This window comes from Onychostoma macrolepis, chromosome 04, assembly GCF_012432095.1.
Source record: "Onychostoma macrolepis isolate SWU-2019 chromosome 04, ASM1243209v1, whole genome shotgun sequence".
Classification (NCBI taxonomy): domain Eukaryota; kingdom Metazoa; phylum Chordata; class Actinopteri; order Cypriniformes; family Cyprinidae; genus Onychostoma; species Onychostoma macrolepis.
Window position 1 is genome coordinate 28,885,924 of NC_081158.1, and position 25,669 is coordinate 28,911,592.

At 36.0% G+C, this 25,669-nt stretch overlaps 1 protein-coding gene across 8 annotated transcripts in view; it reads left to right on the forward strand.

The window, feature by feature from the left end:
* Nucleotides 1-25,040, forward strand: part of chst11 (carbohydrate (chondroitin 4) sulfotransferase 11) — a 46,420-nt gene extending 21,380 nt beyond the window's left edge. For 2 of the 8 annotated variants that reach the window (XM_058772060.1, XM_058772061.1), the window contains exons 2-3: nucleotides 4,255-4,340; nucleotides 21,575-25,040. In XM_058772060.1, coding sequence (XP_058628043.1) covers nucleotides 4,255-4,340; nucleotides 21,575-22,429 — 941 coding nt within the window. In that variant the 3' untranslated portion in view covers nucleotides 22,430-25,040. The remainder of the gene's footprint in view (nucleotides 1-4,254; nucleotides 4,341-21,574) is intronic. The other 6 variants (XR_009270522.1, XR_009270524.1, XR_009270520.1 and 3 more) reach the window with 6 other exon arrangements.
* Nucleotides 25,041-25,669: the final 629 nt, after the last annotated feature.

Sequence of the window (25,669 nt, forward strand, 5' to 3'; positions counted from 1 at the left end):
GAAACCTTGTCTCAATCCACAAGAGACATATAAAGAAACAGGTCTCTTACAAAAAAAGCACTGTACCATGGTACAGTGATGGTATCAGATGGTATGTTTCTTTGGTATTTAGATGGTATTCCAAGATACTTCAAAGAATACCATGGAATTACCATGGAACATGTTCAAAACAAAACATTCCATGGAACAAGTAAAATATAAATATAAACATAGATAGATTGATAGATAGATAGATAGATAGATACAATTTTTATTAAAAAATAAAAATGGAATTACCATAGAATATGACCAAAGAATGAATGAATTAATTAATTAATTAATAAGTATTTTTATGTTAGCATGAACAAAATCGATATAATTAAAAGAAGGAACTAAAATAAATAATATGTTGATTTCTAAAGCCACTTTTTGTTCAATTCAATGCAGTCTTTGAATTATTTTCAAGCACTTTTATTAATTACTCAGCTTATCATGTTAATCGCATTTCTTTTATAATCAATCAAGAGCCCTAGTATTTTCTTGCTGATGGTTCAAAATAAAAAATCTCTGTTTTAGTGTGCATCGGTGAGGATCTGATGGCCTATATTCATTCAAATGGAGCCTTGTCATCTTTATTGACTGAAAACATCCTTTTTATTACTGTATATGCGGTTTTATGAGTGAGCGTATTTTAGTTGCAGTCTGACTTATGGTTTTGTGCGCTTGGAGCGCTGATAAGGGAACTGATGTGTTTAGAGTATGTTACGGGTAGATAGAGACAGATTAATCCTCCGGTATACCATAATCCTCGGCTGATGGATGGCTGCAGATATGTGACTGTGTGATCATGGCTCGGAGAAAACAGGCCTGCTGGGAATGAGCAGCGCAAGGTCATGTGTTCAGCTGGGCTATAACAATCCAGCTTTTTAGAGTTTTTAAAATCTATATATTATTCAGTGCTCCTTTCCCTTGTTCACTGGCTTTAAACTTTGTTTGTTGATTGGTTTAGGAGCCTAAAACATTCTTGCTTTGCTCATTTAGTCCTCTGATTTCCCCCAGGACTAAACAAGATCTCTGTGCCTCAGGTTCTTTCGTTTCCCGGCTCTCCGGGATAAAATATTGCCATTAGATCCTCATCTATCAGCGGCAAGACATTTCATCAATGTGTACAGCCTCAGATCTTTACAGCTTAATATTCATAACACTGCCCACTACATGGTTTGCCACAAACAATGGCCAACTGTCTGATGAAGCGGGTGAGCTGAAGGTCACGCAGCGGAGAGGGGGCAGGTGCTGTGGCATCGTCAGTGTTGTTGTCAGCATATGGGAAATTACAGCAGGTGTGTGTCCAATGGACCACCAATTTAATAACAGCACCATCCACCTGGACACAGGTGGGATAATTTTAGTGCATGCTCAGGCAGAGTGAACACATATTGAAACTCAGACAAACGCACACACTTTGTTTGCAAGCCAGTGTTTCTGGGTGTAATGAGTTAGCAGGCCAGATAAGGTCAGAATTTTAGGTCAAGTTTAAAATAAGAAAAGAAAATGGAAATACTTTTCTTCTGCAAGAACGCATTAAATTAATGACAGTAAAGACATTTATAATGTTACAAAATATTTCTGTTTCAAACAAAAGCTGTTCTTTCTTCACTTTCTATTCATCAAATGTGACCCTGGACCACAAAAAGTGTCTTAAGTGTCAATTTTTTTACAAAGTTGAGATTTATACATCATCTGGAAGCTGAATAACTAAGCTTTCCATTGATGTATGGGTTGTTAGGATCGGACAATATTTGGCCGAGATACAACTATTTGAAAATCTGGAATCTGAGGGTGAAAAAAAATCAAAATATTGAGAAAATCGCCTTTAAAGTTGTCCAAATGAATTCTTAGCAATGCATATTACTAATCAAAAACGACCTTTTGATATATTTACAGTATTAAAATTTACTAAATATCTTCATGGAATATGATCTTTACTTAATATAATAATGATTTTTGGCATAAAAGAAATATCTATAATTTTGACCCATACAGTGTATTTTGGGCTATTGCTACAAATATACCCCAGCGACTTAAGACTGGTTTTGTGGTCCAGGGTCACAAATAATCCTGTGTAAAGAAGTTTATTGTTTCCACAAAACTATTAGAATAAGGCTTTCTGAAGACATGTGACACTGAAAATTCAGCTTCGCCATCACAGAGATAAATTACATTTCAAAATGTATTTAAAACAAATGCTGACAAACAGAATTGCAAAAATAATCATAAATAATTCCTGTTGTCTTTCATTTTTGGACAACTTGCACCACCTTTAAATTTGCTTTATGCAATATGTATTCAAATTCTCATAAAATTATCCAGAAATAACATTCATTTGTTATCAACAGGATTTCTGTTAGCTTGTAAAACAGACACAATTGAAAAACCAACATTTATTGAAATTCTTCCAAAAAGATCCAAAAAAGTATGTTAATTTGCCATCTGTAGGATTTCTGGTAGCTTTTAAAGCTGACACAATGAAAAAAAAAAAAAACGTCAACATTATTTAAATTCTCCCAAAATTAAAAAGTATATTAACTTACCATGACAATTATTTGTAGGTTTTACAACTAACAGAATGCAAAAAGCTTTTAAAACTGACACAATGGAAAAAGCAACACATATTCAAATTCTCCCCAAATTCTCCAAAAAAAGTATGTTAATTTGTCATCAACAGAAATTCTGGTAGCTTTTAAAGCTGACACAATTGAAAAACCAACACTTATTTAAATTCTCCCAAAATAATTCATGTTAGTTTGCAATCAACACGATTTTTGGTAGATTTTAAAGCTGACACAATGGAAAAACCAACACTTTGGCCAAATGTGAATGGTTTTCGGGGTGATTCTGCTCATTTGAAAATGGCTGATATCGGCAGAATGGTAAACGCATGACTAGTTAAAATAGGTATGAATTTGCCAGTAACAAAGCTTGTTTACTTGTTGGCTAAAATCTTATAAAGTACTTTGCTTTGTTAATGTACTCGCGGCATGTCTCTACAAGTGGCTGACCACCCTTTTGACGTGAAGTGTCATATATGACAAGATGAAACTTGTTTTTGGCTTCATAACCTGGCTCAGATAGAATCTGCACACTTTTTCCCACACTTTTTGATCTGCTCTACTGGAGAAAATTTGCCAAAATACCTAACATACACAGAAATGGTGAGGGATGTGCAGAACCTGAATGTCAGTTTCGGATTCCACGTGGGCATATTTACACTAAATAAAACAGACCGCAGGATTATGAAGAAGGATTACTTCCTCCTATGAGCGAGCAAAAAACTGGCATGCAGATGTGAGGGATTTGAACATTTTTAAAACGGCCAATTAAATCACATAAAGCCATCTCTTGCTATTACTGGTGCGCTAATGACAACCCCTCAGGTTGTCGACCCCCTGATCCAAACTGTCTGTTTCTTGTCCAAAAGTCTCTCTATCCCTCATTAACACATCCTTTCTGTTGATCCGTCACTCTGGTTTTCCTTTCATCTCTCATTCCCAGCGGTCTCGGTTTCATTCGGTTCCCTTACCTCGAGCTGGATTAAACAGTAAGACATCAGACGCTCTGAGAACGCTGTGCACTTACAGGCATTAACACACTTTCAAACAATGCTTTCTGTGTGCGCAAACACATACTACTCTTAACGTAACACAAATACACACGATAAGTCAAGATATTGTTACATGAGAGTGAATAAATGAAGCTATATAGTACTAAATCTGTCAGTTTCAATCTTAGCACAGAGACTGCTTTCATAGGGCACCATTTCAGCGGTGCTGGTCATTAGCTTTCATGTAGTGTAATTTCAGCAGTGCTGGTCACTCTCTGCGGACTAGCTGCTGAGAGACAAACTGTATAAAACTATTACTGTCAGTTACGACATGGCAGAGCGTCTACACATGCATTACCATGCTTAAATTATTCATCCATTGCAACATACACACTCTAGAGATGTGCGTGTGTGTTTTGAGGCAGCGACTTGGAATTAAATGTATTGTTTATATGGAGATTTGTTGGATGACTTTACAGCTCTGCATTATTAAATACTTGCCCTTTTACTGAGGGCATCCATTCACACAGATGTGTGTGTGTTGAAGTGGCTATATGAACACTGCACATCGCTTCAGTGAAGCCCGCCTTGTCAGGATTGGTTGATTTTGCTCCAGTCAGTCTCTGATTGGCTACTCTTAACTGTCCGTCTCTCTCTCTGTCTCTTTGTTGCAGTTATGAGGCGGAACCCGTTCGCAGCGGAGGGCTGCTGCCGAAAAGGCTCTAGAAACGCCCTGCAGGAGCTGTACAATCCCACACAGGTATCAGTACGCTGGATTTTATATATGCCACACATATCAATCTATTGGATTACACTGTGAAAATATCCTGGGGAAAAAATAATACAGTAAAATGTGGTGAAAATGTTATAAAAATATGGTGACGAGTGTTCATAAACCAAAGTAACGCTAAAATAATGCAATAAACGTTCACTAAATAACATGAAATATAACAAAAAACATTCAAATGTACGTAGGTGTTAACAAAAAAAAATTAATAAATTAAAATATATGCAGTAATCCACGCAGGAACTTCTGGGAATGTCGTTTTACTGTTTTTCACTTTAAATTATAAATGTGGCTCATATTTATAATATTTTATACATTATAAATTCTATATTATAGTAAAAATTATATATTATTTATATATTATAAAATTATAATGTTATATAATTTTATATAATACATAATTTTAACAATATGTACATGCATTTTCTTGTTAATTGCATATATAGATTTTAACTAAATAATATAGTAATTCATAGTTTTACAAGCAAAAATCTAATCTTACAGTAAAATGATATAATATGATCCTAAACTATTTATAATTGTTTACAGTATATGGTAAGATAAAAAATTTATGGTACAAACCTATTAATAATATTTTTAAGTAAATATTAATAAGTAAAATATAATTTTACAAAGGTTTACACTAATTATATTTTTATTTTATTTTTTTTATTTTTAATACACTACTGGAATATAGAGGAGCACATAAACTGAAAATAAAAATTGGTGTAGAAACAATGTTCACTCATAAAATTCACAATTAATTTCAAAGAAACAGCAATTAACAATTTACATTAAACATGAAATTTTGTAAAACGAAGAATTGTAAAACAAACTCCAATAAACTTTTAGTTTTATTTACTATTTGAAAAAAAAAATATATATATTTTTTTTAGTTTCAAAAATTGTGTTCACAAGCAGTTTAAATTAAATCTGGAATCCAGTGAATAAATCAGAAATTAACTGGAATTGATAGGACTGTGAAATATGGGCGTTACATACCGGAATGAAAATACAAATAAAAAAAAATTAAGAGGGATTAATGATTACAGATCAAAAGCAAAGTCATTTCTGTGGCCGAGTGAGTTATGAAACATTACTAAGACAAACTTTTTTTTTTTTTATCCAGAATGAAACGCACCAATGAATAGTTCACAATAAGATCAGAAACATGTATTAGAAAAGTAAATTGAGTCAAATTTGATTTCATGGGTCTATAAGTTTCTGGTCCTCTCTGCATTGAGGTCAACAGGAAAGAATAACCTCTGGACCTTCTTTGGAATGCCTGAGTATGTTACTATGGAAACACATAAGAGCACTCACATTTCATTTCCAATGTAAAACATCCACGTCTAGAGCTCAGCTGAGCAGATCCGCTCCACCACAAAGCCAACATTATGTGAGCATTGATTTCATCCGGTTTAATTTCATCCCTCTCTCTGTCTTTATTTCTCACGCTCACCTTCCTGCACGTTTCCACCCACCTCCACCTTTCAGCGATTGATCGCATACCCCGTCTGTTCTTTGTCGCCCGAGCGCCCGACCGTCCTGTTCCAGAAAGCAGGGAAAGAGGGTGTAGCTGTAATAGTTTGTTTTCATCTCATGTTCAAAAACTCTTTCACCTTGAGAAATCAGGCTCAGCGCTGTCAGAACGTTTTGCACGTAAAGGAAGCCGACAGCTCTGAAATGTCACAGCACAAACAGTTGGTGGTCTAGTCTGGCACTACACACACACACACGCGTCTTTTTATCGACTTCAAATGTATTTCTACTGAGCTAATGATATTTTCTATTCCTTAAAGACATATTCTGGCTTCAGAACAAGTTAAGCTCAATAAATAGCATTTGTGGCACAAATGCTTCACATTTTGATTACCAAAAATGAATTTCCTTTTCTTTAAAAAGTAAAATTTAGGTTACAGTTACAGACAATGGAAGTCAATCGATAAAACGTCAATAAAATGTTAAAATACTCTTGTTTTAATAGTATAGACACACACTATAAACAACATGCGTGTGAAAAAAATCACTTTTTGTAAAATTATATCCAGTTTTACACTTTTTTGCTATGACAGCAGAACATAAACCCTAAAGTGAATGCGAAAGTGATTTTTTTTATGCTACAAATGTTAACTGTAACTTATTAACTTTTACTGAACTTGGAATATTATGATGTAAACAATATGTGTGTTAACATGGTTTTAGTGTAAACAATCATGCACTAACATTTCTGTATAAATTTATATGTAGTTTTATATCTTAAAAGAATAATTCATTGTAAAGTGATTTTTATTTAAAGTGCTTCACATTTCTGCCAAGACCTCAAAACAAATTGGCCTCATTCACTACCATTGTAAATGAATCTCTGCAAACTTGTTTTTTTATGCTATAAATGTTGTGAATTGAGATTAACTTGTACTGAACCCGGAAAATTCCTTTAAGTCTCATTAGATGTTATTTAATATGTTTAATAACCCGTTTTATTCTTTGTAACCATTGACTGTTCTTCACAAGTAGTTAATTTCAGGTTTTACTATTCTTGTAGGAACATTTGGTCCCCACAATGTAGACAAAACCTAATACACACACACACACACACACCTGTTCTGATGTAAATTCATGCTTTTAAACTGAACTCAATCCCTGCTGGATTCTAAGCAAGTCTGAATACATGTACAGTATATTTAGACTATGTTTCCATATGCAGCAGGACATGTAAAGTTCCATTCATTTTTTCCACAAATATAAGGCTTTCTTTCTGACCACTCATGCAGGATTTGCCATACGATATGCATGAAGGCAACAGAGCCCCATTGAGTTTTTTTGGAGACACTTTTACGGGGTACATTTAGAAAGGCTGTTGCTTATCTTGTGAATTTCAATACCCTCGGCTCACACACGGTTGCATGTAAGTTCTAGTAGCTTTACTGTGAAAGCAGCCACATTCATGCGGACTATAGAAACACTATACAGGAGATTCAGGTTACTGTAGGCACTCAGATGAAGCTGAAGTGTGCACTTAATAGACAAGAATACTTAAACAGTGTGATGTTGTAATGTTCAACAAGCATCATACCGTATATACATACAGCGTGCAGTAAAATGCAACACAGCTTTTATTATTCCACCAGAAACTGTAACAGGTACTAAAACTATTACACTGAGACTATTATAATAGATTATTCTCTCTCTCTCTGTCTGTCTCGCTCTTATTCTTTTACAGGCTGTTCGCCCTCAGCAAAGCTCTTTAGTCAGGTTGTAATGTGCCTCTGTTTGGCTTTTACTGAGCCTGCTGGGTAATGAGACTTTCGCTCATCCGCCGAACGCTTCCGCTCTCTTTCTGTGTGAATGGGACGGTCCAAGAATCATCTGCTCGATAAATGTTACCGTCTCGGCCCTAATGAGGACACCCCGAGAGATGCAGCTCGGCTTTAAGTCTAGCGGAGTGTGGAAATTCAGCAAATAAGCATGATCATAAAAATCATGACTATAAGTATTTCATCAGCTTTATTTGGCTTGTTAGGGACTTTAGCAATGCAATGCGTTGTGGGAAAACCATCACATACATTCTGAAATAACCTCACTAGTGACTGATTTTAAACGCTCTACATAGAAACAAACACCCCCCTTAAGAGAAGCACACAGGAAACTCTTGATGTTAACCTAATACGCATAAGCATAAAAACAGCAGATACTTTATTATAATACAGTATAATTCTAATTGGCATTGCTCTCAAATTGCCATCTCGTTGCAATGCATATATGCCCTTATCTTGTACATTTAGTTTATGCCAAAATGCATGAGCTTGTCAAGCTTCTTTTGTCTTAGAAGACAGCATGATTATGATGATAAAATACTCTAGTAAACAAAAATACAGAATTTAATCTTCATTCTTTTTGATATTGACAGAACTCGTCCACCACCTTGAGTTCTTTAATTGAAATCGCTTCAGCGCATTCTGAGATTGCTTTAGCAATTTTTTACTTTTACTTTTATTATTTATTTATTTCCTTCCCAATGCATTCAGGGAAATCTGCTTTATCGTATACTTAAAAAAAAAAAAAATTATATGCTTTGTGAGATCATCAAGGATATTGCACTTTAAAATGCAGCATAATTATGGTGATGCAATACCTTAATAAAAAAAAAGTAGACAGAATTTAATTCGATTTTTGCCAATTCGATTTTATTTCGATTTTTTTTTTTTACTGAGCTGTGAGATAGCTGAGATATCAGTGAGCATCAGTGTTGTTATTGTTAGCAAAAACATTATTATACTGTCATTTTTGTTAACTGAAATAAAACAAAATAAAAGTTCAAAAACATAAAAAAAGTTTAGGTTGCAGTACTAAAATTACTAAAACTAAAATAAAAATAAAGATAAATAACACACACTGACTTAAACATGAAATTCTGAAGTAGAACAATTTAAATACTACTTTCTTCAAACAATCTTTGTTTATTTACAAGTATGAAAAATCATTTTTTACAGTGCAGGATGCAGCATAATATGTGACCCTGGACCACAAAACCAGTCTTAAGTCGCTGGGGTATATTTGAAGCAATAGCCAAAAATACATTATATGGGTCAAAATTATCGATTATTTTTTTATTACAAAAATCATTAGGACATTACGTAAAGATCATGTTCCATGAAGACATTTTGTAAATTACCTACTGTAAATATATCAAAACTTAATTTTAGATCTGTAATAATGCATCGCTAAGAACTTCATTTGGACAACTTTAAAGGCGATTTTCTCAAAATTGAGATTTTTTGCACCCTCAGATTCCAGATTTTCAAATAGTAGTATCTTGGCCAAATATTGTCCGATCCTAACTACCCATACATCAATGGAAAGCTTATTTATTCAGCTGTTTCTGATGAAAAATTGACCCTTATGACTGGTTTTGTGGTCCAGTGTCACAATTATGCTTTTTAAAACCTAAAAGGTAGACAGCTCAGTGTGTTTTGCAACAGAGATTTGTTAAAGGTCTAGTTGACCCAACAATGAAAATCCTGTCATCATTTATTCACCCTCCAATTGTTTCAAACCGGTATGAGTTTCTTTCTTCTGCTGAACACAAAAGAAGATTTTTTTGAAGAATGTTAGCAACCAAACAGTTGCTGGTCCATTTTTTTTTCTCCATACTATGGAAGTCTAAGGCTACTGACAAGAAACTCATAGGTTTGGAACAATGATAGAATTTTCATTTTTGGGTGAACTATCCCTTTAATATTAAACCTGAGTAATCGTATCATGTAGCAAGATCATGTTTCAGAAATGACTTATCCAGATATCAAAGGCACTGCTGACGAATCAGTCTGAGAAGGAGAGAGGGATCATGGGAATGAATGAGCGAGTCTATAGAGGTTGGCTGACAGCTGTCATACTTCACTGTGTCTAAGCGCTCTTCTGCCCTTCATCACTGGAACACGGCTGCTTGATTTCATCACTGTATGTGTGTGTGTGTGAGAGTGATGGGTAACACCTGAGGGCCGCACACACCCCAACCGTCACAAACAATTATGAAAACACGAGAAGATGCAAGATCAGACAAGCACTGAGACGTACCTAATCAAAGAGCATCTGACTCAGAAACACTCAAACTGACATATATTTCACAGTCTCATCTCGGAATCAGTTTCACTGGGCTTTAAACATCCTCACTGCTTTCTCTTACTGTCAGAGTCATTTGCGGCGTTCCATATTCAGATGTTTACGGACATGTGGCTTTGCTCTGGGACTAAATGCTGGACAGGAATTCAGGGAGCCCGAGCACAGAGCAGAGACTTATGGCTTTAGTTTCAGGTTCACTGAAGTGCACAGTAAATTAACTCACTGTGCTATTTTTGTATACTCATATGAAAACCAATGAGTTAAAAGCACGTATATGAACTGAAAACAGTTAATGCAAGAAAATGAAAAACTGAAACTAAAGTACAAGCAATGATTGAAAACTAACAATAATAAGCAATTTTTGTGATCAGTGATTTTCACATGATGGTTTATTAAAAAATTAAATAAAAATAAACTTTTTTTAACATTAGTTTTAAAATGTAAAGTCTTCATTTTATATATTCTTTAAATGTTCTGTTGGTTTCTTAATTACTTTCTTAAATATAATTACTACAAGTAAAAGTGAATATACAATCTGTATTGTATACAATCTATCTAAACTGAAATGAAAAATAAACATACATCACACATTTAAAGTAAATTTAAAAAAAAAAGCGCATTTGGAATAGCAAAACTGAAATCAAATAAAATATTTAATAATAATAATAAAATAAAATAAAAATATAAGCATTTTAAAAGGTTTGTCTGCCAGATCACACACTCATATAGTATACATACACACACACACTATACCGTATATACTCTAAACTGAAATCAGTAAACCATTAAAATAAAAGTGAGTTTGTAAAACTAATACCCTTTGTGTGTGTGTTTGAGAGAGTCTTTGATAATCTGGTGAAAGTTCAGGCAGCCTTTCATTACGCTTAAACTCTTCAGAGGAGAGCTATAATCAAAGCATCAGATGTCTCGTATTTCCTTCAGCACACAGCAGCACAGCTCTGACATTAGTTTGTGAACTCACTGAACTGAAGTCCTCTATGCCACTTGTCTCTGTAGCTCAGTGTAAGATGCTTTTCAGGTGCGAGAGGTGGAAAATCACTGGCTTGACATTGACTTCTCAGGATCTCTCACTCTCTCCCTTTTTTTCCCTGGTACTCCCACCCTCCCTCGCTTCTCCTTGTCCTCTGTATGAGTCTCTTTCGCTGGCTCAGTGGGAAATGCGTGGTATTATTTGTTTTCTTAAGGCAGGTTTTTTCTGGTGAGGTGGTTCAGGGTAAAAGAGGGTGTGTGTCCAAATCTACACAGTTAATAACTAATGAAACGCAGCAAAGTTTCTAACTTAAATACATATTTCATTTATTTCATAATACAAATACATAAGTCTAATTTAATTTAGTAAGTCATTTCATTTGGATATTTAATTCTAATGAACTGGTCTGGGGGAAAAAGGTTTAAATCATAACTTATCTCTGCACTCCCCTGCAAATTTATTAGCAAAATAAAATATTAGTTTAATTTTTCAATTCAGGTAAATAATTAAATATAATTAATGACTTTTAAAAATAATCATATATAAAAAATGCAAAATTATAAAAAAGTACAGAAATTATTTACAAGAAATAGTATCTTATAGTATCTATATATTATATAATAGTATTTGCCTATAGTATCAAAGTGTATATTAGCCTATCGAATATATATATATATATATATATATATATATATATATATATGTGTGTGTGACCCTGGACCACAAAACCAGTCTTAAGTCGCTGGGGTATATTTGTAGCAATAGCCAACAATACATTGTATGGGTCAAAATTATCCATTTTTCTTTAATGCCAAAAATCATTAGGATATTAAGTAAAGATCATGTTCCATGAAGATATTTTGTAAATTTCCTACCGTAAGTATATCAAAACTTCATTTTGATTATTAATATGCATTGCTAATAACTTAATTTGGCCAGCTTTAAAGGTGATTTTTTGCACCCTCAGATTCCAGATTTTCAAATAGTTGTATCTCGGCCAAATATTGTCAGATCCTAACAAACCATACATCAATGGAAAGCTTATGTATTCAGTTTTCAGATTATGTATAAATCTCAATAAAAAAAAAAAGACCATTATGACTGGTTTTGTGGTCCAGGGTCACATATATATATATATATATAATATTTACTTTTGTATATTTTCTGTTTTCATTTTAATTTAATTTAATTTGAATTAATTTAAGTTTTAACAATTTTGTTTTGTGTTTTTGTCATTATTATTATTTTTTGTTTGTTTTTAAAATGTCAATAGTTTTTATTAAGTTTTACATTTTACTTTGAGTTATACTTAAACTAATGAAACATTTTAAAGTAGCTTGGCAAGCTCCAGTTTCAAAGTAACATCTTCAACACTATAGTGTAACAGTCTTACATCACTCTAGAGGTATCCCACAATCCTCTAACTCACACTGCCAGTGCACATGGTAGCATTTCCCTCGCACTTTTACGCAACCTCTCAATGCAGCACCCTGTGAGTTGATGTGTGCGTGTTTCCGCGTGTAACTGGCTAGTAGAAAGGGCACATTGGCAGCGCCCGGGCAGAGGCAGTGGAAACTTCCTGTTTGAGCGCTGAGGGCATTTGACACTGCACCCATTCACCCCCCCTCTCTATCGCTTCGTTCACCCTCTCTCGCGCCGGTGCCGTTCATATATACACCTCTATTGGATACTCACTGGAGGTCAAAGGAAGTCACATGATTAATTACACCAGAAAATGACATTATACAATTTCAATAAGTCTTTTTCCTTTGTTAAAGCGATCATGAACTGCCTTTGTTTTTTATTTTGTACTGTTCTCAGAGTTTTACATCAAAAACATCATAAGTTAGAAGTAATAAGCTATTTTCTGTCCTATTTTTAACCCCCCTCATCAGAACGCTCTACTTGAATAGGCGTGGCGCATTGTAGACTTGGAAGTAAACGCCCACTGCTATGATTGGCTAACAGATGTGTGTTTGACAGCCTACATCCTTCACAGATGGACACTGCTGTGATTTAGGTTAAAACGCATAAATAGTACATATCAAACGATCTGTAATAACAGACAAAGCAATAGTGATCACGTAATAAAAACAGTTACTTACACTTGTGTTGCGACATTACTGTCAGATCCAATATAGTCAGCACAGCACCGTCTTTTAGTTTCAATATTTCTGAAAATCCTGCGGTGAATTGTGCTTTGTTTGTAAACGAATGCGCGGTAAAATGAAGTGAACAAAGGACCAAGTTCTGACGCGGTCTGGATCTTCATTAAAAATAAAGTTGATCCACTCTTTCCTAATGTTGGGATCAGAAGGACGGCAATGCAAAGACTGTTTTTCCTCAGCTTGGCACTGCACAGCGTCTTGTTGTCTTCGGAGCATCTTTATTTTTTGGTTTCTGCGTAGACTTAGACTTGCGTTCGCCCATCTCGTTATTTACACTACATACGCGAATCGGTGGGAGGGGCTAAACAGGCAGCGATCTAGAAGCAGGTGTTGATGTCCTTCTGTGGAGGCGGTGCTTATCCACATTACATCATAGAACATTCCAAAAGCTGTGTTTTGTCAGACTGCCTTAAATATAAGCTGTTTTTAGACTAATGAGAAAGTTTTGAGTTCTGAAACTTACAGGATGTTATTATAGTACAAGTACAATGACCACTTATATGTCAAAAGATCAAGGGAATTTTGCTTTCTCAGTTCATGGCCCCTTTAAAATCCCTTATTTTAAGTAGGAGAATAAACAAAATATAAAAATGACTAAAAATATCTATAGTAAAGGCTCTGATTATATTGTGGGATGATGCAATAATAGAGTCATGCTATGATGTAACACTGGAAGGACATCATCACTCAGTGGCTTGACCTTTTTAGTAGCCGACGTTATTAAAATGAAGTGTAAACGCGTGTTTTTACGAGAGCGAACGAGCTCATCCCTGCTGTGTGGCTGTTAGCGAAATCATGGAAAAGTTGCTTCAGCTTTTACAGCTCGGAAAAGTTGATTTGGTCTCTTGTGAGGTGCGTTCGCCTCTTTCTCTTTCTCCTTCTCCTCCTCTCATTGACACGGGATCAATTTTACTGCAGCAGCACTAAATCAAGTCCTCCGCTTTGAGAGACAGACAAGAGATCCGTCGAGACGAGCAGCGCGTCGAAGCGGAGACTGGGTGTGAGGGGGAGAGACGCACAAGGACACCTTTATCAGCAGCGCGCGTGTGTATGAATATGTGTATGCGACGGCTAAAAAGAGGTATTAACTGTCTGAGAGCTGGCACGCAGTTTGGTGTTTACTGAGCAAACACAGACAGACGCGCGCGCGCACACAAACTAACGCAGCACTCAGCTGGACTCAGCGCAGCAGGCATGAGTCATCATCATCATCATCATCTTCATCGCCTGACGGGTCCACACTGTATAAACTAACAAACTTCCTGTGTATCAGCACCAATTCTGCTTGAATTTCAGCGTGATGTGATTAAGAACAGATTCTATTAAGGCTTTGAAAAACAAACAAATGTATTTCTTAGTTTCGAACACCATACTAGCATGGATTAGCGTGTTTATATATAATATATTAATAGGTTTATTTATTAAACTTGCTGTAAATAGACTGCGTAATGTAATTTACATAATATAAACATACAATTGCAATTTAAAGTAATTGCTTTCTATTTTAATATATTTTAAATTATTCCTTTACTTCAGTCTTCAGTGTCACAGATTCGTCAGAAATCATTCTAATATCCTGATTAGGTTGTCAAGAAATATTTCTGATTATTATAAATGTATTATAAATGCGCTTAATATTTTTGTGAAACACAAATACCATTCAAAAGTTATGTAAGATATAAGAGGAATGTAATATTTTTATTACAATTTTTTTATTTATTTAATACTTGTATTCAGCAAGGACACATTTAATTGGCATTTATATTGTTCAAAAGATTTGTATTTGGGGGGAAAAAAATTCTTATTCAGCCAAAAATCATGGAAAGATGTATCATGATATCCCTTAGATTGAATGGCAATAATAAATCGTAATATTTGAGCACCAAATAGCATATTAGAATGATTTCTGAAGGATCATGTGACACTGAAGACTGGAGTACTGATGCTGAAAATTCAGCTTTGCATCACAGGAATAATTTACATTTACCATTTTGGTAACACTTTACTTAAATCCTTTATGTATAATGCATTATAAAGGGTTATTAAAAGGTATAATGCATTATAATTATTGATAATGTGCATTGTAATACGTTATATCTTGTCGTACATAATTACAACTGAATTTAAAATGCCAAGTGTAACAATGAATTGATAAGTGTTATAATGTATTAACCGTGGTTACAATTATTCATGAGATTATACTGTGCATTATAATGTGTATTACAAAGGCATAATTAATGCATTAAACCTACTTTTGTAATGCATTATACATAAAGGCTTCAAGTAAAGTGTTACCACAATTTTTTAATATAACATATTACCATATTACATGCGTGTTATAATATAATATAATATAAATGTTAATGCATATCTTATGCGAACAGAAGTGCAGTCTTTTCATTTTATTGTGGAGGTCTCCAGTAAGGAAATCAAATTTATTTTCTGAGTTAAACTTCAGCCCTTTGAGTGTGCTAATCTCCCTCTCTGAGCTCATATAAATGGATGATAAATCTCAGCATGAGGACAGATGGAGGAAAGGATGAGAGAGGCAAGGCTTTGACTTTCTTTAATAATTCATCTCATGCTTATAAGAGCTCGTCTGAGAGCTTCTGAGGTCGTCGCGGTCACAGGGTCAAATCACAACCTGAGTGACCGAGAATCAGTCTCGTAAAAAGCAGCAGCGAACTTTCAGTGAGACATTAGTGGGTGTTTCTTCAACTATATGGGCACAGGTTCATTTTATGCAAACTAACAGACTTGAACTTTCAATAAGACTCTCAGTGTTAAATTTTGAAAATCCATTATACTGTATGTTTAATAATAATAATACAAATTATAACATTATAATAAAAATTGCAACCAACAATTATATGAATACAATTATTAATACAAACATCTAAATAAAAGAGTTTTTGTTTTTCTGAAGAAAAAAATATTTGGTGCACATTTATGATATATAATAATTTATATATAATAAAATGTATAATATATAATAAAATAATGATAATGTATTTATATAATATATATATATATATATATATATATATATATATATATATATGTGACCCTGGACCACAAAACCAGTCTTAAGTGTCCATTTTTCAAAATTGAGATTTATACATCATCTGAAAGCTGAATAAATTAGCTTTCCATTGATGTATGGTTTGTTTGAAAATTTTGAATCCGAGGGTGCAAAAAAAATCTAAATATTGAGAAAATCACCTTTAAAGTTGTCCAAATGAAGTTCTTAGCAATGCATATATCCAATCAAAAATGAAGTTTTGATATATTTATGGTAAGAAATTTACAAAATATCTTCATGGAACATGATCTTTACTTAATATCCTAATGATTTTTGGTATTTTTGGCTATTGCTACAAATATACCCCAGCGACTTAAGACTGGTTTTGTGGTCCAGGGTCACATATAGTCTTAAAAATAAAAGTATTAGTTTATTAAATATTTAATAATATATCAATTGAAATAGCTATCTATTGAAAATAGACTAGCAAAACAAAAATGTTTAAATGTAATTTCCATCAATGTCATTTGTATCATTTGAGATTTTGTGGAAATGACACTTATGATTTGTATAACAAAAAATACAGAATTCTGCTTGCAACCCAGTTTTTTTCAAGGATGAACATTATTAATAGACAAATTAAGTAAATTAGAGTGTGAAATTATTTTCAAGAGTTTACTTCCTAAACTTCCACAGGGCCAAAACTGCCAATATATTTAAGAAACATCCCGCCGCTCTCTCTGGTGGGCAAACAGACGCTTTGAATGTGTGATTATTAATGCTTTGCTCCTGGTGCTGTTTATGTTTGCTTCTTACGGTGTTTTGCATTTTCTCTATTTCAGGAAAGCCTGAACGTGGTGAAAATAAATGTACCGCACACAAACACAAGCGTACCTCAGACACACTCACGCAAATCTGCTCTCAATGCTCTGTTGTAGCGTATCGACTTGACAAAATGTTACAATTACCGCAGGCTACTGGCAGTTGTGTGTTTTACTGTGTGATTCGAATCTCATTAAAGGTGCGTGCAGTCATTTTTTCCTCATTAAAATTTAACATGTAAAGAATTTAAGGATACTTTTGGGGGAAAAAAAATATGGTTAAAATCATATCGGTAGCCTATTAAAAGCTGCGTAATTTTATATGGAAGGATCAACATTTTGAGATCACATGACCCGCCGAATACTCATCTACCAACTTTGACTCATTATTCGACATATTCGCTTATCAGATAATTCACAATGCTGGATCTTTACTAATGCATTTTGCTACTGAATGCAAATACGTCTGCTTTTCTTTCCCACAAACCTCTGGCAGAGTTTCAGTGGGCATCTGTGTGTGTGTGTGTCGTTCTGGTGTTATTGTAATGTGAATGCATTCCAGCTATCTAATTGCGGTAGAGAGCAGCTAGCTGTGTTGGTGTGCTGGGAATAAATTAGCTCAGGGCGTCTACAGACTGACAGAGCACCATGTGAACGTGTGTTTTTGTCTGAGAGAGAGATACTGAGGGAGGGAGAGAGAGAGAAACAAAGAAAGATAGGCCGAGAGAAAGCCCATATATCTTAGCATCGTTGTCTGCTCTGTGATAACGAGGTAAAAGTGCGTGTTGAAGATTGATGCTGGATCTGTGTGAGCGCAGGAGAGAAACAGGCAGGAATAGATAACAAAACCTGTGGACGGTAGCCTCAGTTAGGATACAGTGTTGAGTCTGGTTCTGTTCACACACAGTTCAGTTATGAATTTTGATGGTACGTTCAGATTTTTTTTTTATTGTGAAGACTCTAGTGGTCAATCAATGTTTTTTACATATAACATTTACTTAAATATTTAAAAAATAAATAATTACAAATTTAATCAATTTGAAAAATAATTTAATAAAAAATGATTTATACTTTAGATGCACAACATTGCTGCAATAAAATGAATATTTATTTGACATATTTATAAACACATTTAAAATAATTTATTTGATCAGTTAATCTATATGAAACAAATATTTGAACCCGATTTGATGAATTCAAAGTTAGATGCACAACATTGCAATAAAATTCAGAAAAAATAAATCTGTAAGAAATGTTTATACTTTAGATGCAATAAAGTGCATAGCAGCTAATTGGTCATAATGTACAAGTTGCTCTTCAGTGACAACCTTGGTGATATATATTGGGTGACCATTATTTTCTAGTATTATGGAAATACAATCTCTGTTATTTAATTTCGTTACTATCACTGTGATCACAGGCATTATTCATAGCTATTGTGTCAACAGAAAATGAGCTTGACTTCAGTTATTTGTTTTATACAGACAGTATTGGAGATGATTCTGTAAGCTGTTGTATGAACAGGGCTATTTGAGAGTCACATCTGTTGGTAAATATGACTTTCACTCCCAAAATCAGACTGACTGAACGTAGCTTTGGTCATTGACATGTGTAGCTGTTGTTAGCCCTCTCAACACAAAGCTCATGATCACACACACACACACTCTGTGCTTTGAACTGGCCCTGTGGATGTACAGTTGTGGAGATGTTATGCCATGGTCAACTGCATTACAGATCAGAGAGAGAGGAGAAGAGAGAGGAAGGCATGAAAAATAGCAGAAAACAGGTTTATAGAAAATGGACCTGCAGAGGTTTTTTAGTGAAAGAGAAAAGTGTCTAAACCAGGAGCCATCCAACCTTAATTTGCCACACATTTACCGCTCTTCACCTCCTTTTTTACCTCTTACGACCCCATTTCTCCTATCTGTACCCCTGCATAATGGAGTTCAGGGCAGATAGCGGGAAAATCCGCTCGAGCTTTTATATCAAGGTTTTCTATTACCAAAGTCCTGACGTGCCTGCAGGAACTGGAGTGGACACTATATCATTAGGTATATATGTATAAAGAGACTGCGCTTCCCAGAAAAGCTCTCAGCGTTTTGAACGGCTGTGCCAAATACAGACACTTTTCTGCTACTGATGAGGCTCAGTGTGTAGTTTTAACAATTTTACGGAGCTACCGAATGGAAGAGAGAGTTAATTTACTTATGATTATTCATTGTAATTAATTCTTTCATGCTGCTTGTCTCCCACACTTTTAAAATTTAAAGGAATAGCTCATGCAAAAATGAAAATTGTCATCATTTACTCACCCTCATGTCATTCCAAACCTGTATGACTTTCTTCCATTTGTGGAACACAAAAGTAGATGTTTATTTGATTGTTAATGCTGCTCTTTTCCGTAAAATAAAAGCGGATAAGGATTAATGTTAACAAGCTTTAAAAATGACAAAAAGCACCATAAAAGTACAATATCAGGACTTTTGTGATATGTTTTACAAAGCTGCAGAAGACTAAAGAAAGAAATTTTGCAGAAGAAACAAAGTCATAAAGGTTTAACACGACATGAGGGAGAGAAAATGAAAGAATTTGATTTTTTTCCGTGAACTGTCCCTTTAAGAATAAATGTCTACACAGCATAATCTTGCATTCTGTGTCTGCAAAGATATGGTTTCAGTTTCCATATTAATTTATCTGCTAAAAAGGTGATGCAATGGCTCTTTATTCAAGGAATCGAGATACGGGCCACAAACTCTGGGAAAATTCCACTGGAATAGAGTGCTTAAACTGATGAGAGTGGGTGTGTATAAAAGAGAGCGAAAGAGGCTGACACACACACACACAGAGAGAGAGAGAGAGAGAGAGTATGTGGGTGGCTGTAGGTTTGAATAATGATTTTGGAGAAGTGTACAGTGCTGTTCTCTTTGTAAATGTTAGATTACATCCAACATGAAGAAACTTGATGAAACCGAGTGAAACCAGAGATAGAGATATTGATTTCAGCTACTAAAGATATCTTAAATGGGAATAGTTCACACAAAAAGATAGATAGATAGATAGATAGAATTTCCAGTATTCCAGTGCATGTCTGAATTACTAGAAAACCTCCTGCATATATGCTAAATAATGCATTGTTAGTCATAAATTCACCACTGACCTGTAAGACTGACCTTTAACTTTTGGCCCCTATTGAGCAGATTGAGGGAAGGGTCAACACAGCTCAGCAAGATTCTGCTTTCACTGCCTCAGACTTTCAGCAGTACTTTTCACAAGTCTTGGGTTTGTTTGATGTGGTGAGATGGTGTGTGTTCACTGCTTTTGTTACAGAGTGGAAGAAGTTCAGGCTTTTAAGAGCATTATTTAATAGGATAAACACCACAAAATAGCACTGCTTGCTGGAAGACTTACAACTGACTGCAATAGAATTTGACATTTATGTGAGGCTAAGCTAATAACAAAAAGCATGCACAAATATTGGGTAAAATAGTCAATTGTAATTCGATTAAACTCTTTTGGAAAGTATTTTCACAATATTTGAACCTGATAAACTTCGTTAGATGCACAATATTGCTGCAATAAAATTTTGTTTCATATAATATTTAGAAATGTAATTGTAAAAAATAATCACCTTTATCTGCTGCCTTGGATGAATTTTTCCCTCAGTTTGTTGCAGTGCTTTCAGTGATTGTTTTATTCACAGATATTACTGTTATAATTTGGCCCAAATGAGGCACAGTATCTTATATCAAAGTATTGTATTTTGTAAAAGTGAATTTAAAATTAAACTTTAAATTTTGTATTTTTAAAAATGTTATCTCAAAATAAGATTTTAATAATTTGCTCTGGCTTCAGTACAGTGACACTATAGTCAGTTATTTATTTAGGATGCTTTCATATTTTTATCACACAGGTCTACCTTCCTGCAAAGTTAAGTTACTCTAATTAAACACACTTATTATTTGAAATGATAGGATGTTGCAGTAAACTTAAAGGGTTAAAACTAAAATTGGCAGGAAGGAAGATCTCTGGGAGCAGAATTATGTGTCCCTGCTGTAGAGGATTTAAGCAAAGATTTTAATAATATTGTCTGGTGCAAAACTTTCCCCTTTATGGCAGCCTTCTGATTTACTGTATGGTCTTTAAAGTGCTTTAAATGGCACATTAGAAATGAGTCTTTACATTTATATTCACATTTATGCATTTGGCTGACTCTTTTATCCAAAGCCACTTATATTGCATTGAATATCTACATTTTATCAGTCCATGCATTCCCTGAGAATCAAACCCATGATCTTGACATTGCTATAGCTATGCCAGGGGTGTCCAAACCTGTTCCTGGAGGGCCACTGTCCTGCAGAGTTTAGCTCCAAACCTAATTAAACACACCTGAACCAAAGCAATCAAGATCTTCAGACTCACTAGAAACTTCCAGGCAAGGGTGTTGGACATGGTTGGAGTTAAACGCCTCAGGACATTGGCCCTCCAGGAGCAGAACTGGATGCCCCAGAGCTATGCTCTACCATTTGACCTACTTTATCTGTTTTATCATTAATACCATCACCTTTTCTTCTTCTCTTTCTCAGGCCGAGTTCTCTGCAGCGGCGGTGTTGCATCAGGCCCGGCGGGATCAAGTGGCAGACACATGTCGCGCCTACAGTGCATCTAGCCGCAAGCGCCGCGTCCTGACCCCCAGCGACCTCAAGCACCTGGTGGTGGACGAGGAGCACGAGCTCATCTACTGCTACGTCCCCAAAGTGGCCTGCACCAACTGGAAGCGGGTCATGATGGTGCTGAGCGGCCGTGGCAAGTACAGCGACCCCATGGAGATCCCGTCCAATGAGGCCCACGTGCCCTCCAACCTCAAGACCCTCAACCAGTACAGCATTCCTGACATCAACCACCGGCTCAAGAGCTACCTCAAGTTCCTCTTCGTGCGCGAGCCCTTCGAGCGGTTGGTGTCAGCCTACCGTAACAAATTCACGCTCCGGTACAACACCTCGTTTCACAAACGCTACGGGACGAAGATCGTGCGGCGGTACCGCAAGAACGCAACAACCGAGGCGCTGCAGAGCGGCGCCGACGTGAAGTTCCAAGAGTTCGCCGAGTACCTGGTGGACCCGGGCACTCAGAGAGAAGCTCCGCTCAACGAACACTGGCAGACGGTTTACTCGCTCTGCCATCCCTGCCATATCCACTACGACCTGGTGGGCAAGTACGAGACTCTGGAGGAGGACGCCAACTACGTGCTCAAACTGGCAGGGGTTGGCGAGTCCTTGCGCTTCCCAACGTACGCAAAATCCACTCGTACCACCGACCAAATGGCAGCCATGTTTTTCAACAACATCAGCTCTCAGCAGCAAGGCCAGCTCTACCAACTCTACAAACTGGACTTTCTAATGTTCAACTACTCTATTCCCAGCTACCTAAAACTGCAGTAGACACGCATACTCAACTGCACACATGTTCCGAGCTTGTTCAACAAGGTTGAGCAATGGGAGAAGGGCCATCGCTGAAAGACACAGGCGGGGGAATCAACCGAGCACTCAAATGTAAAATTGTATTTATATCCGCAAGGACGGTTGCTTTATTTCAAGGCGAGATTAAGGAGCTATCGGTCAACTGCAAATGCGGACCACTTTGAAAGTCTGATGTATTTGCCCATCGAATTGTACATTTTCAGTGTAAAGGCTCCTGTTCCCAAACATCAAAAGCAATATGACAGATTCTGAACTATACCTGCTCAAAAGGTTTATCTATTAATATACTCAGCCAGCTGCCGCAGCCATTACTGAACCTTCACAGAAAGGAGCGCCTAGACTAATAATAAGACTCGAGATACAATCAGACTTGTTCTGACTTCAATTCCCCACTTCTAATTTCATGTTCCCTTTGGAAGTTCCCTCGCTTCTCTCCCATTCTCAGACGGCCTTTGTGTGTGTGTGTATTTATATAGTGCATATTTAAAGGTGCACACTAAAATAAGATGAAAAAAAAGAGGCATTGAATGATGCCTCCTGAAGGGGGCGTGTCCATATGTGAGTGACAGGCAGGGGCTCCACCCACTGGGTCAGTCAGGGAGCATCTGTAGCAGTCAGGAGGTCAGAGGTCACTGCGGGTTGGCCTCAAGCACACTGTTCCCACAACCCCTCCTCCCTCGGTTGGTCTTCTTAAAGTAGGATTTTGAGTGTTTTGTTTTATTTTGTATTTGTTCATAATGGAAAAAGTTGCTGCGAGCAGCACGTTATAATATTATTTGAATTACTGTGTGAAATAGAGATGAGAAAGACTTAATATTTTGTTTCCAGGAAAGAAAATTAGCTTAGAGCTAGAGACTTTCTGAGGTTTAATTGTCATAATTCGTTCATATTTCTTCTCGCCTCGTATGCAGAACACTGTTGCTGGGATACCTCGCTGGTTGTTTTGTGACGGGTGTACGAAAACGGGCAGGACTTTGTTTTCTGAGCTGTTCTCATGGGAAAGTTTCACACAGTGGTGCGCGTTTGAGAGAAAGAGAGAAAGAGAGAAAATGCAGGCAAATCTGTTCCATCCATTAGATGATTTAAACGTCTTTCCCAATTTGAGTTCAAAGGAACACCCTTTAATTTAGCAAGCTGTCTTTTATGATCCTAATTTGCTTTGACTGTGCACAAAAATTATGAAAATTGCTTATTTATGTGCGCGATGGCCACAAGTGGGTGTGTCCTAGTGCTTTATCTCAATGGCTTTGTCTGTAGCAAATCTTGACTCTGGCTAAAGGCTTCTGTTAGCTTTCTCCCTCCCACATCTCTTTGCTTTTTAGGAAAAGTCCTTGGTTGATTTGGCCTGAATACGTGAGTGCTGATTAGCAGGATTTTAAGTCTTGTAGAGCAGGGTCTTTAATGAAGACCACACACACACTCACACACACTTGTGGCAGCACCCTAGTGGGTAAAACGTGGCAAAAAAGCAAGAAAGAAGAAAAAAATCTTTTAAAACCAAGCCACGTTATCAACCCCTCTATGCAGTACAGCTATTCCTTTCTCATGCTGCTTTTTCTAAATCTCTAAAAGCTTTAAAAAAAAGATTAAAATTCTCATGCAGATTCTTTAACACGGAAAACCAGTAATTACAAAACTATTTCTTTTAACCGAGTTGTCATTTAGTAGCATAATTATGGTAACTGACTGGCTGGTTAGGACAAAAACTCGGATTTACATGCCAGAGATTCCAGTTGATAAATTTAGCATGTGTTTTCTTTCACAAAGACGCATAAAACCTTTATCTAGTTGTTATTAGATTGTCTATTAATCTCTGCTCTCCTCTTCACCAGAACAGGAAATGAATCTGAAGCGAAACGAATCGAATCACTCAAGTCTGATCTTCTTTTTTGGAATCATCAGCTCAGAAAACAAAGTATGCCTGAATGGTTTCTCAGTTTATAAACTGTTTATTTCATTTGTTCTGTAACAACAAACACGGTACAGCCTCATTAGCGCCCACACGACAGCCATGCTAATACACGCATTAGCGCCCACATTAGCAGGCACAGTGCCTTTCAAACTGTCTTTCTAGTACAGATCACTCACGTTGCATGCAGCATTTTTCATTTTTAGAAATACAAAACATGATTTGCTTTATTTATGATTCACGTTTCCAGCTGAGCACTTCCCCAGGTGGAGGTTTTATCACATTTAGCTAACTTAGCTAACTTTACACACTGTAGTACAGAACAGCTAGGCTCACCATCCACACATGGCTTACCTGTTACTCTATGTGCCTGTTTAATAATCAGTGTCTACATTGGTTTCCCTGTTTGTTTTCAGCGGGTGTCTGCTCATTTTCTTGAGCTCACAAACATTCTCAAACTATCCGCAGTTTAATTTATTTATTTATTCCTCCTCTGTATTCAGGATGGACTCTGCCGGGTCACTGGGTCGGACCCTCGCACTGTAAATGGGAAAAATACAAACCAAGTGAACTGTCGGATCAATGCGCTCCCTGGAGAACGCGCTCACACTCTCTCTCTCTCTCTCTCCTCTGTTTTCTCAATAAAGCTGAAACTGAAACCCTTAGCGGCCAATTTGTCACTGTCTGTGTCTCCACATAATCATTAAATTTGAGTGAAAATGTTGTCAGTTGTTAAAGGGATCTTTTTAACACAGCTGTTTCTCCTCATTTGGCATGGTTTCCAGCACTTTATGCTAAGATGATCTATAGGAAAACATCAAATCTTTTTCAGATCCTGCACCCCACGGCCCTGCTCACAGCTTCTTATAGAGGATTTGTTCAATTACAATCTTCCTTAAATCCTGAGGGGGTTTAATGGGCCTTATTCAAAATAAGTAGAGGCTGAATGTGATCCCTCACCTTTGGATAAACAACTTCTACGTTTGTCTGTGAGCTTACTGTGTAGTTTGAAACCATTTCTGGCTACTGTAGCTCAGCTGGTAGAGCTTGAGGCCAGTAATGCCAAGGGATGGCTTTATACCTGAAAAAGAAAACATGAAAACAAGTCATGTTCATGCTTACTAATGGGAATCATAAAGAACTGAATCAATTTGGTTCTTGAACAGACCTATTAATGATTCTTTTACTACTTTGAGGTAAAAAAAAAAAATGCAATTCTATTGCCAAAAGAGTTTATTTAGTCTAAAATAAACATTTCAAAGTTGGTATAAATGTAATTAAATAACTGCCAT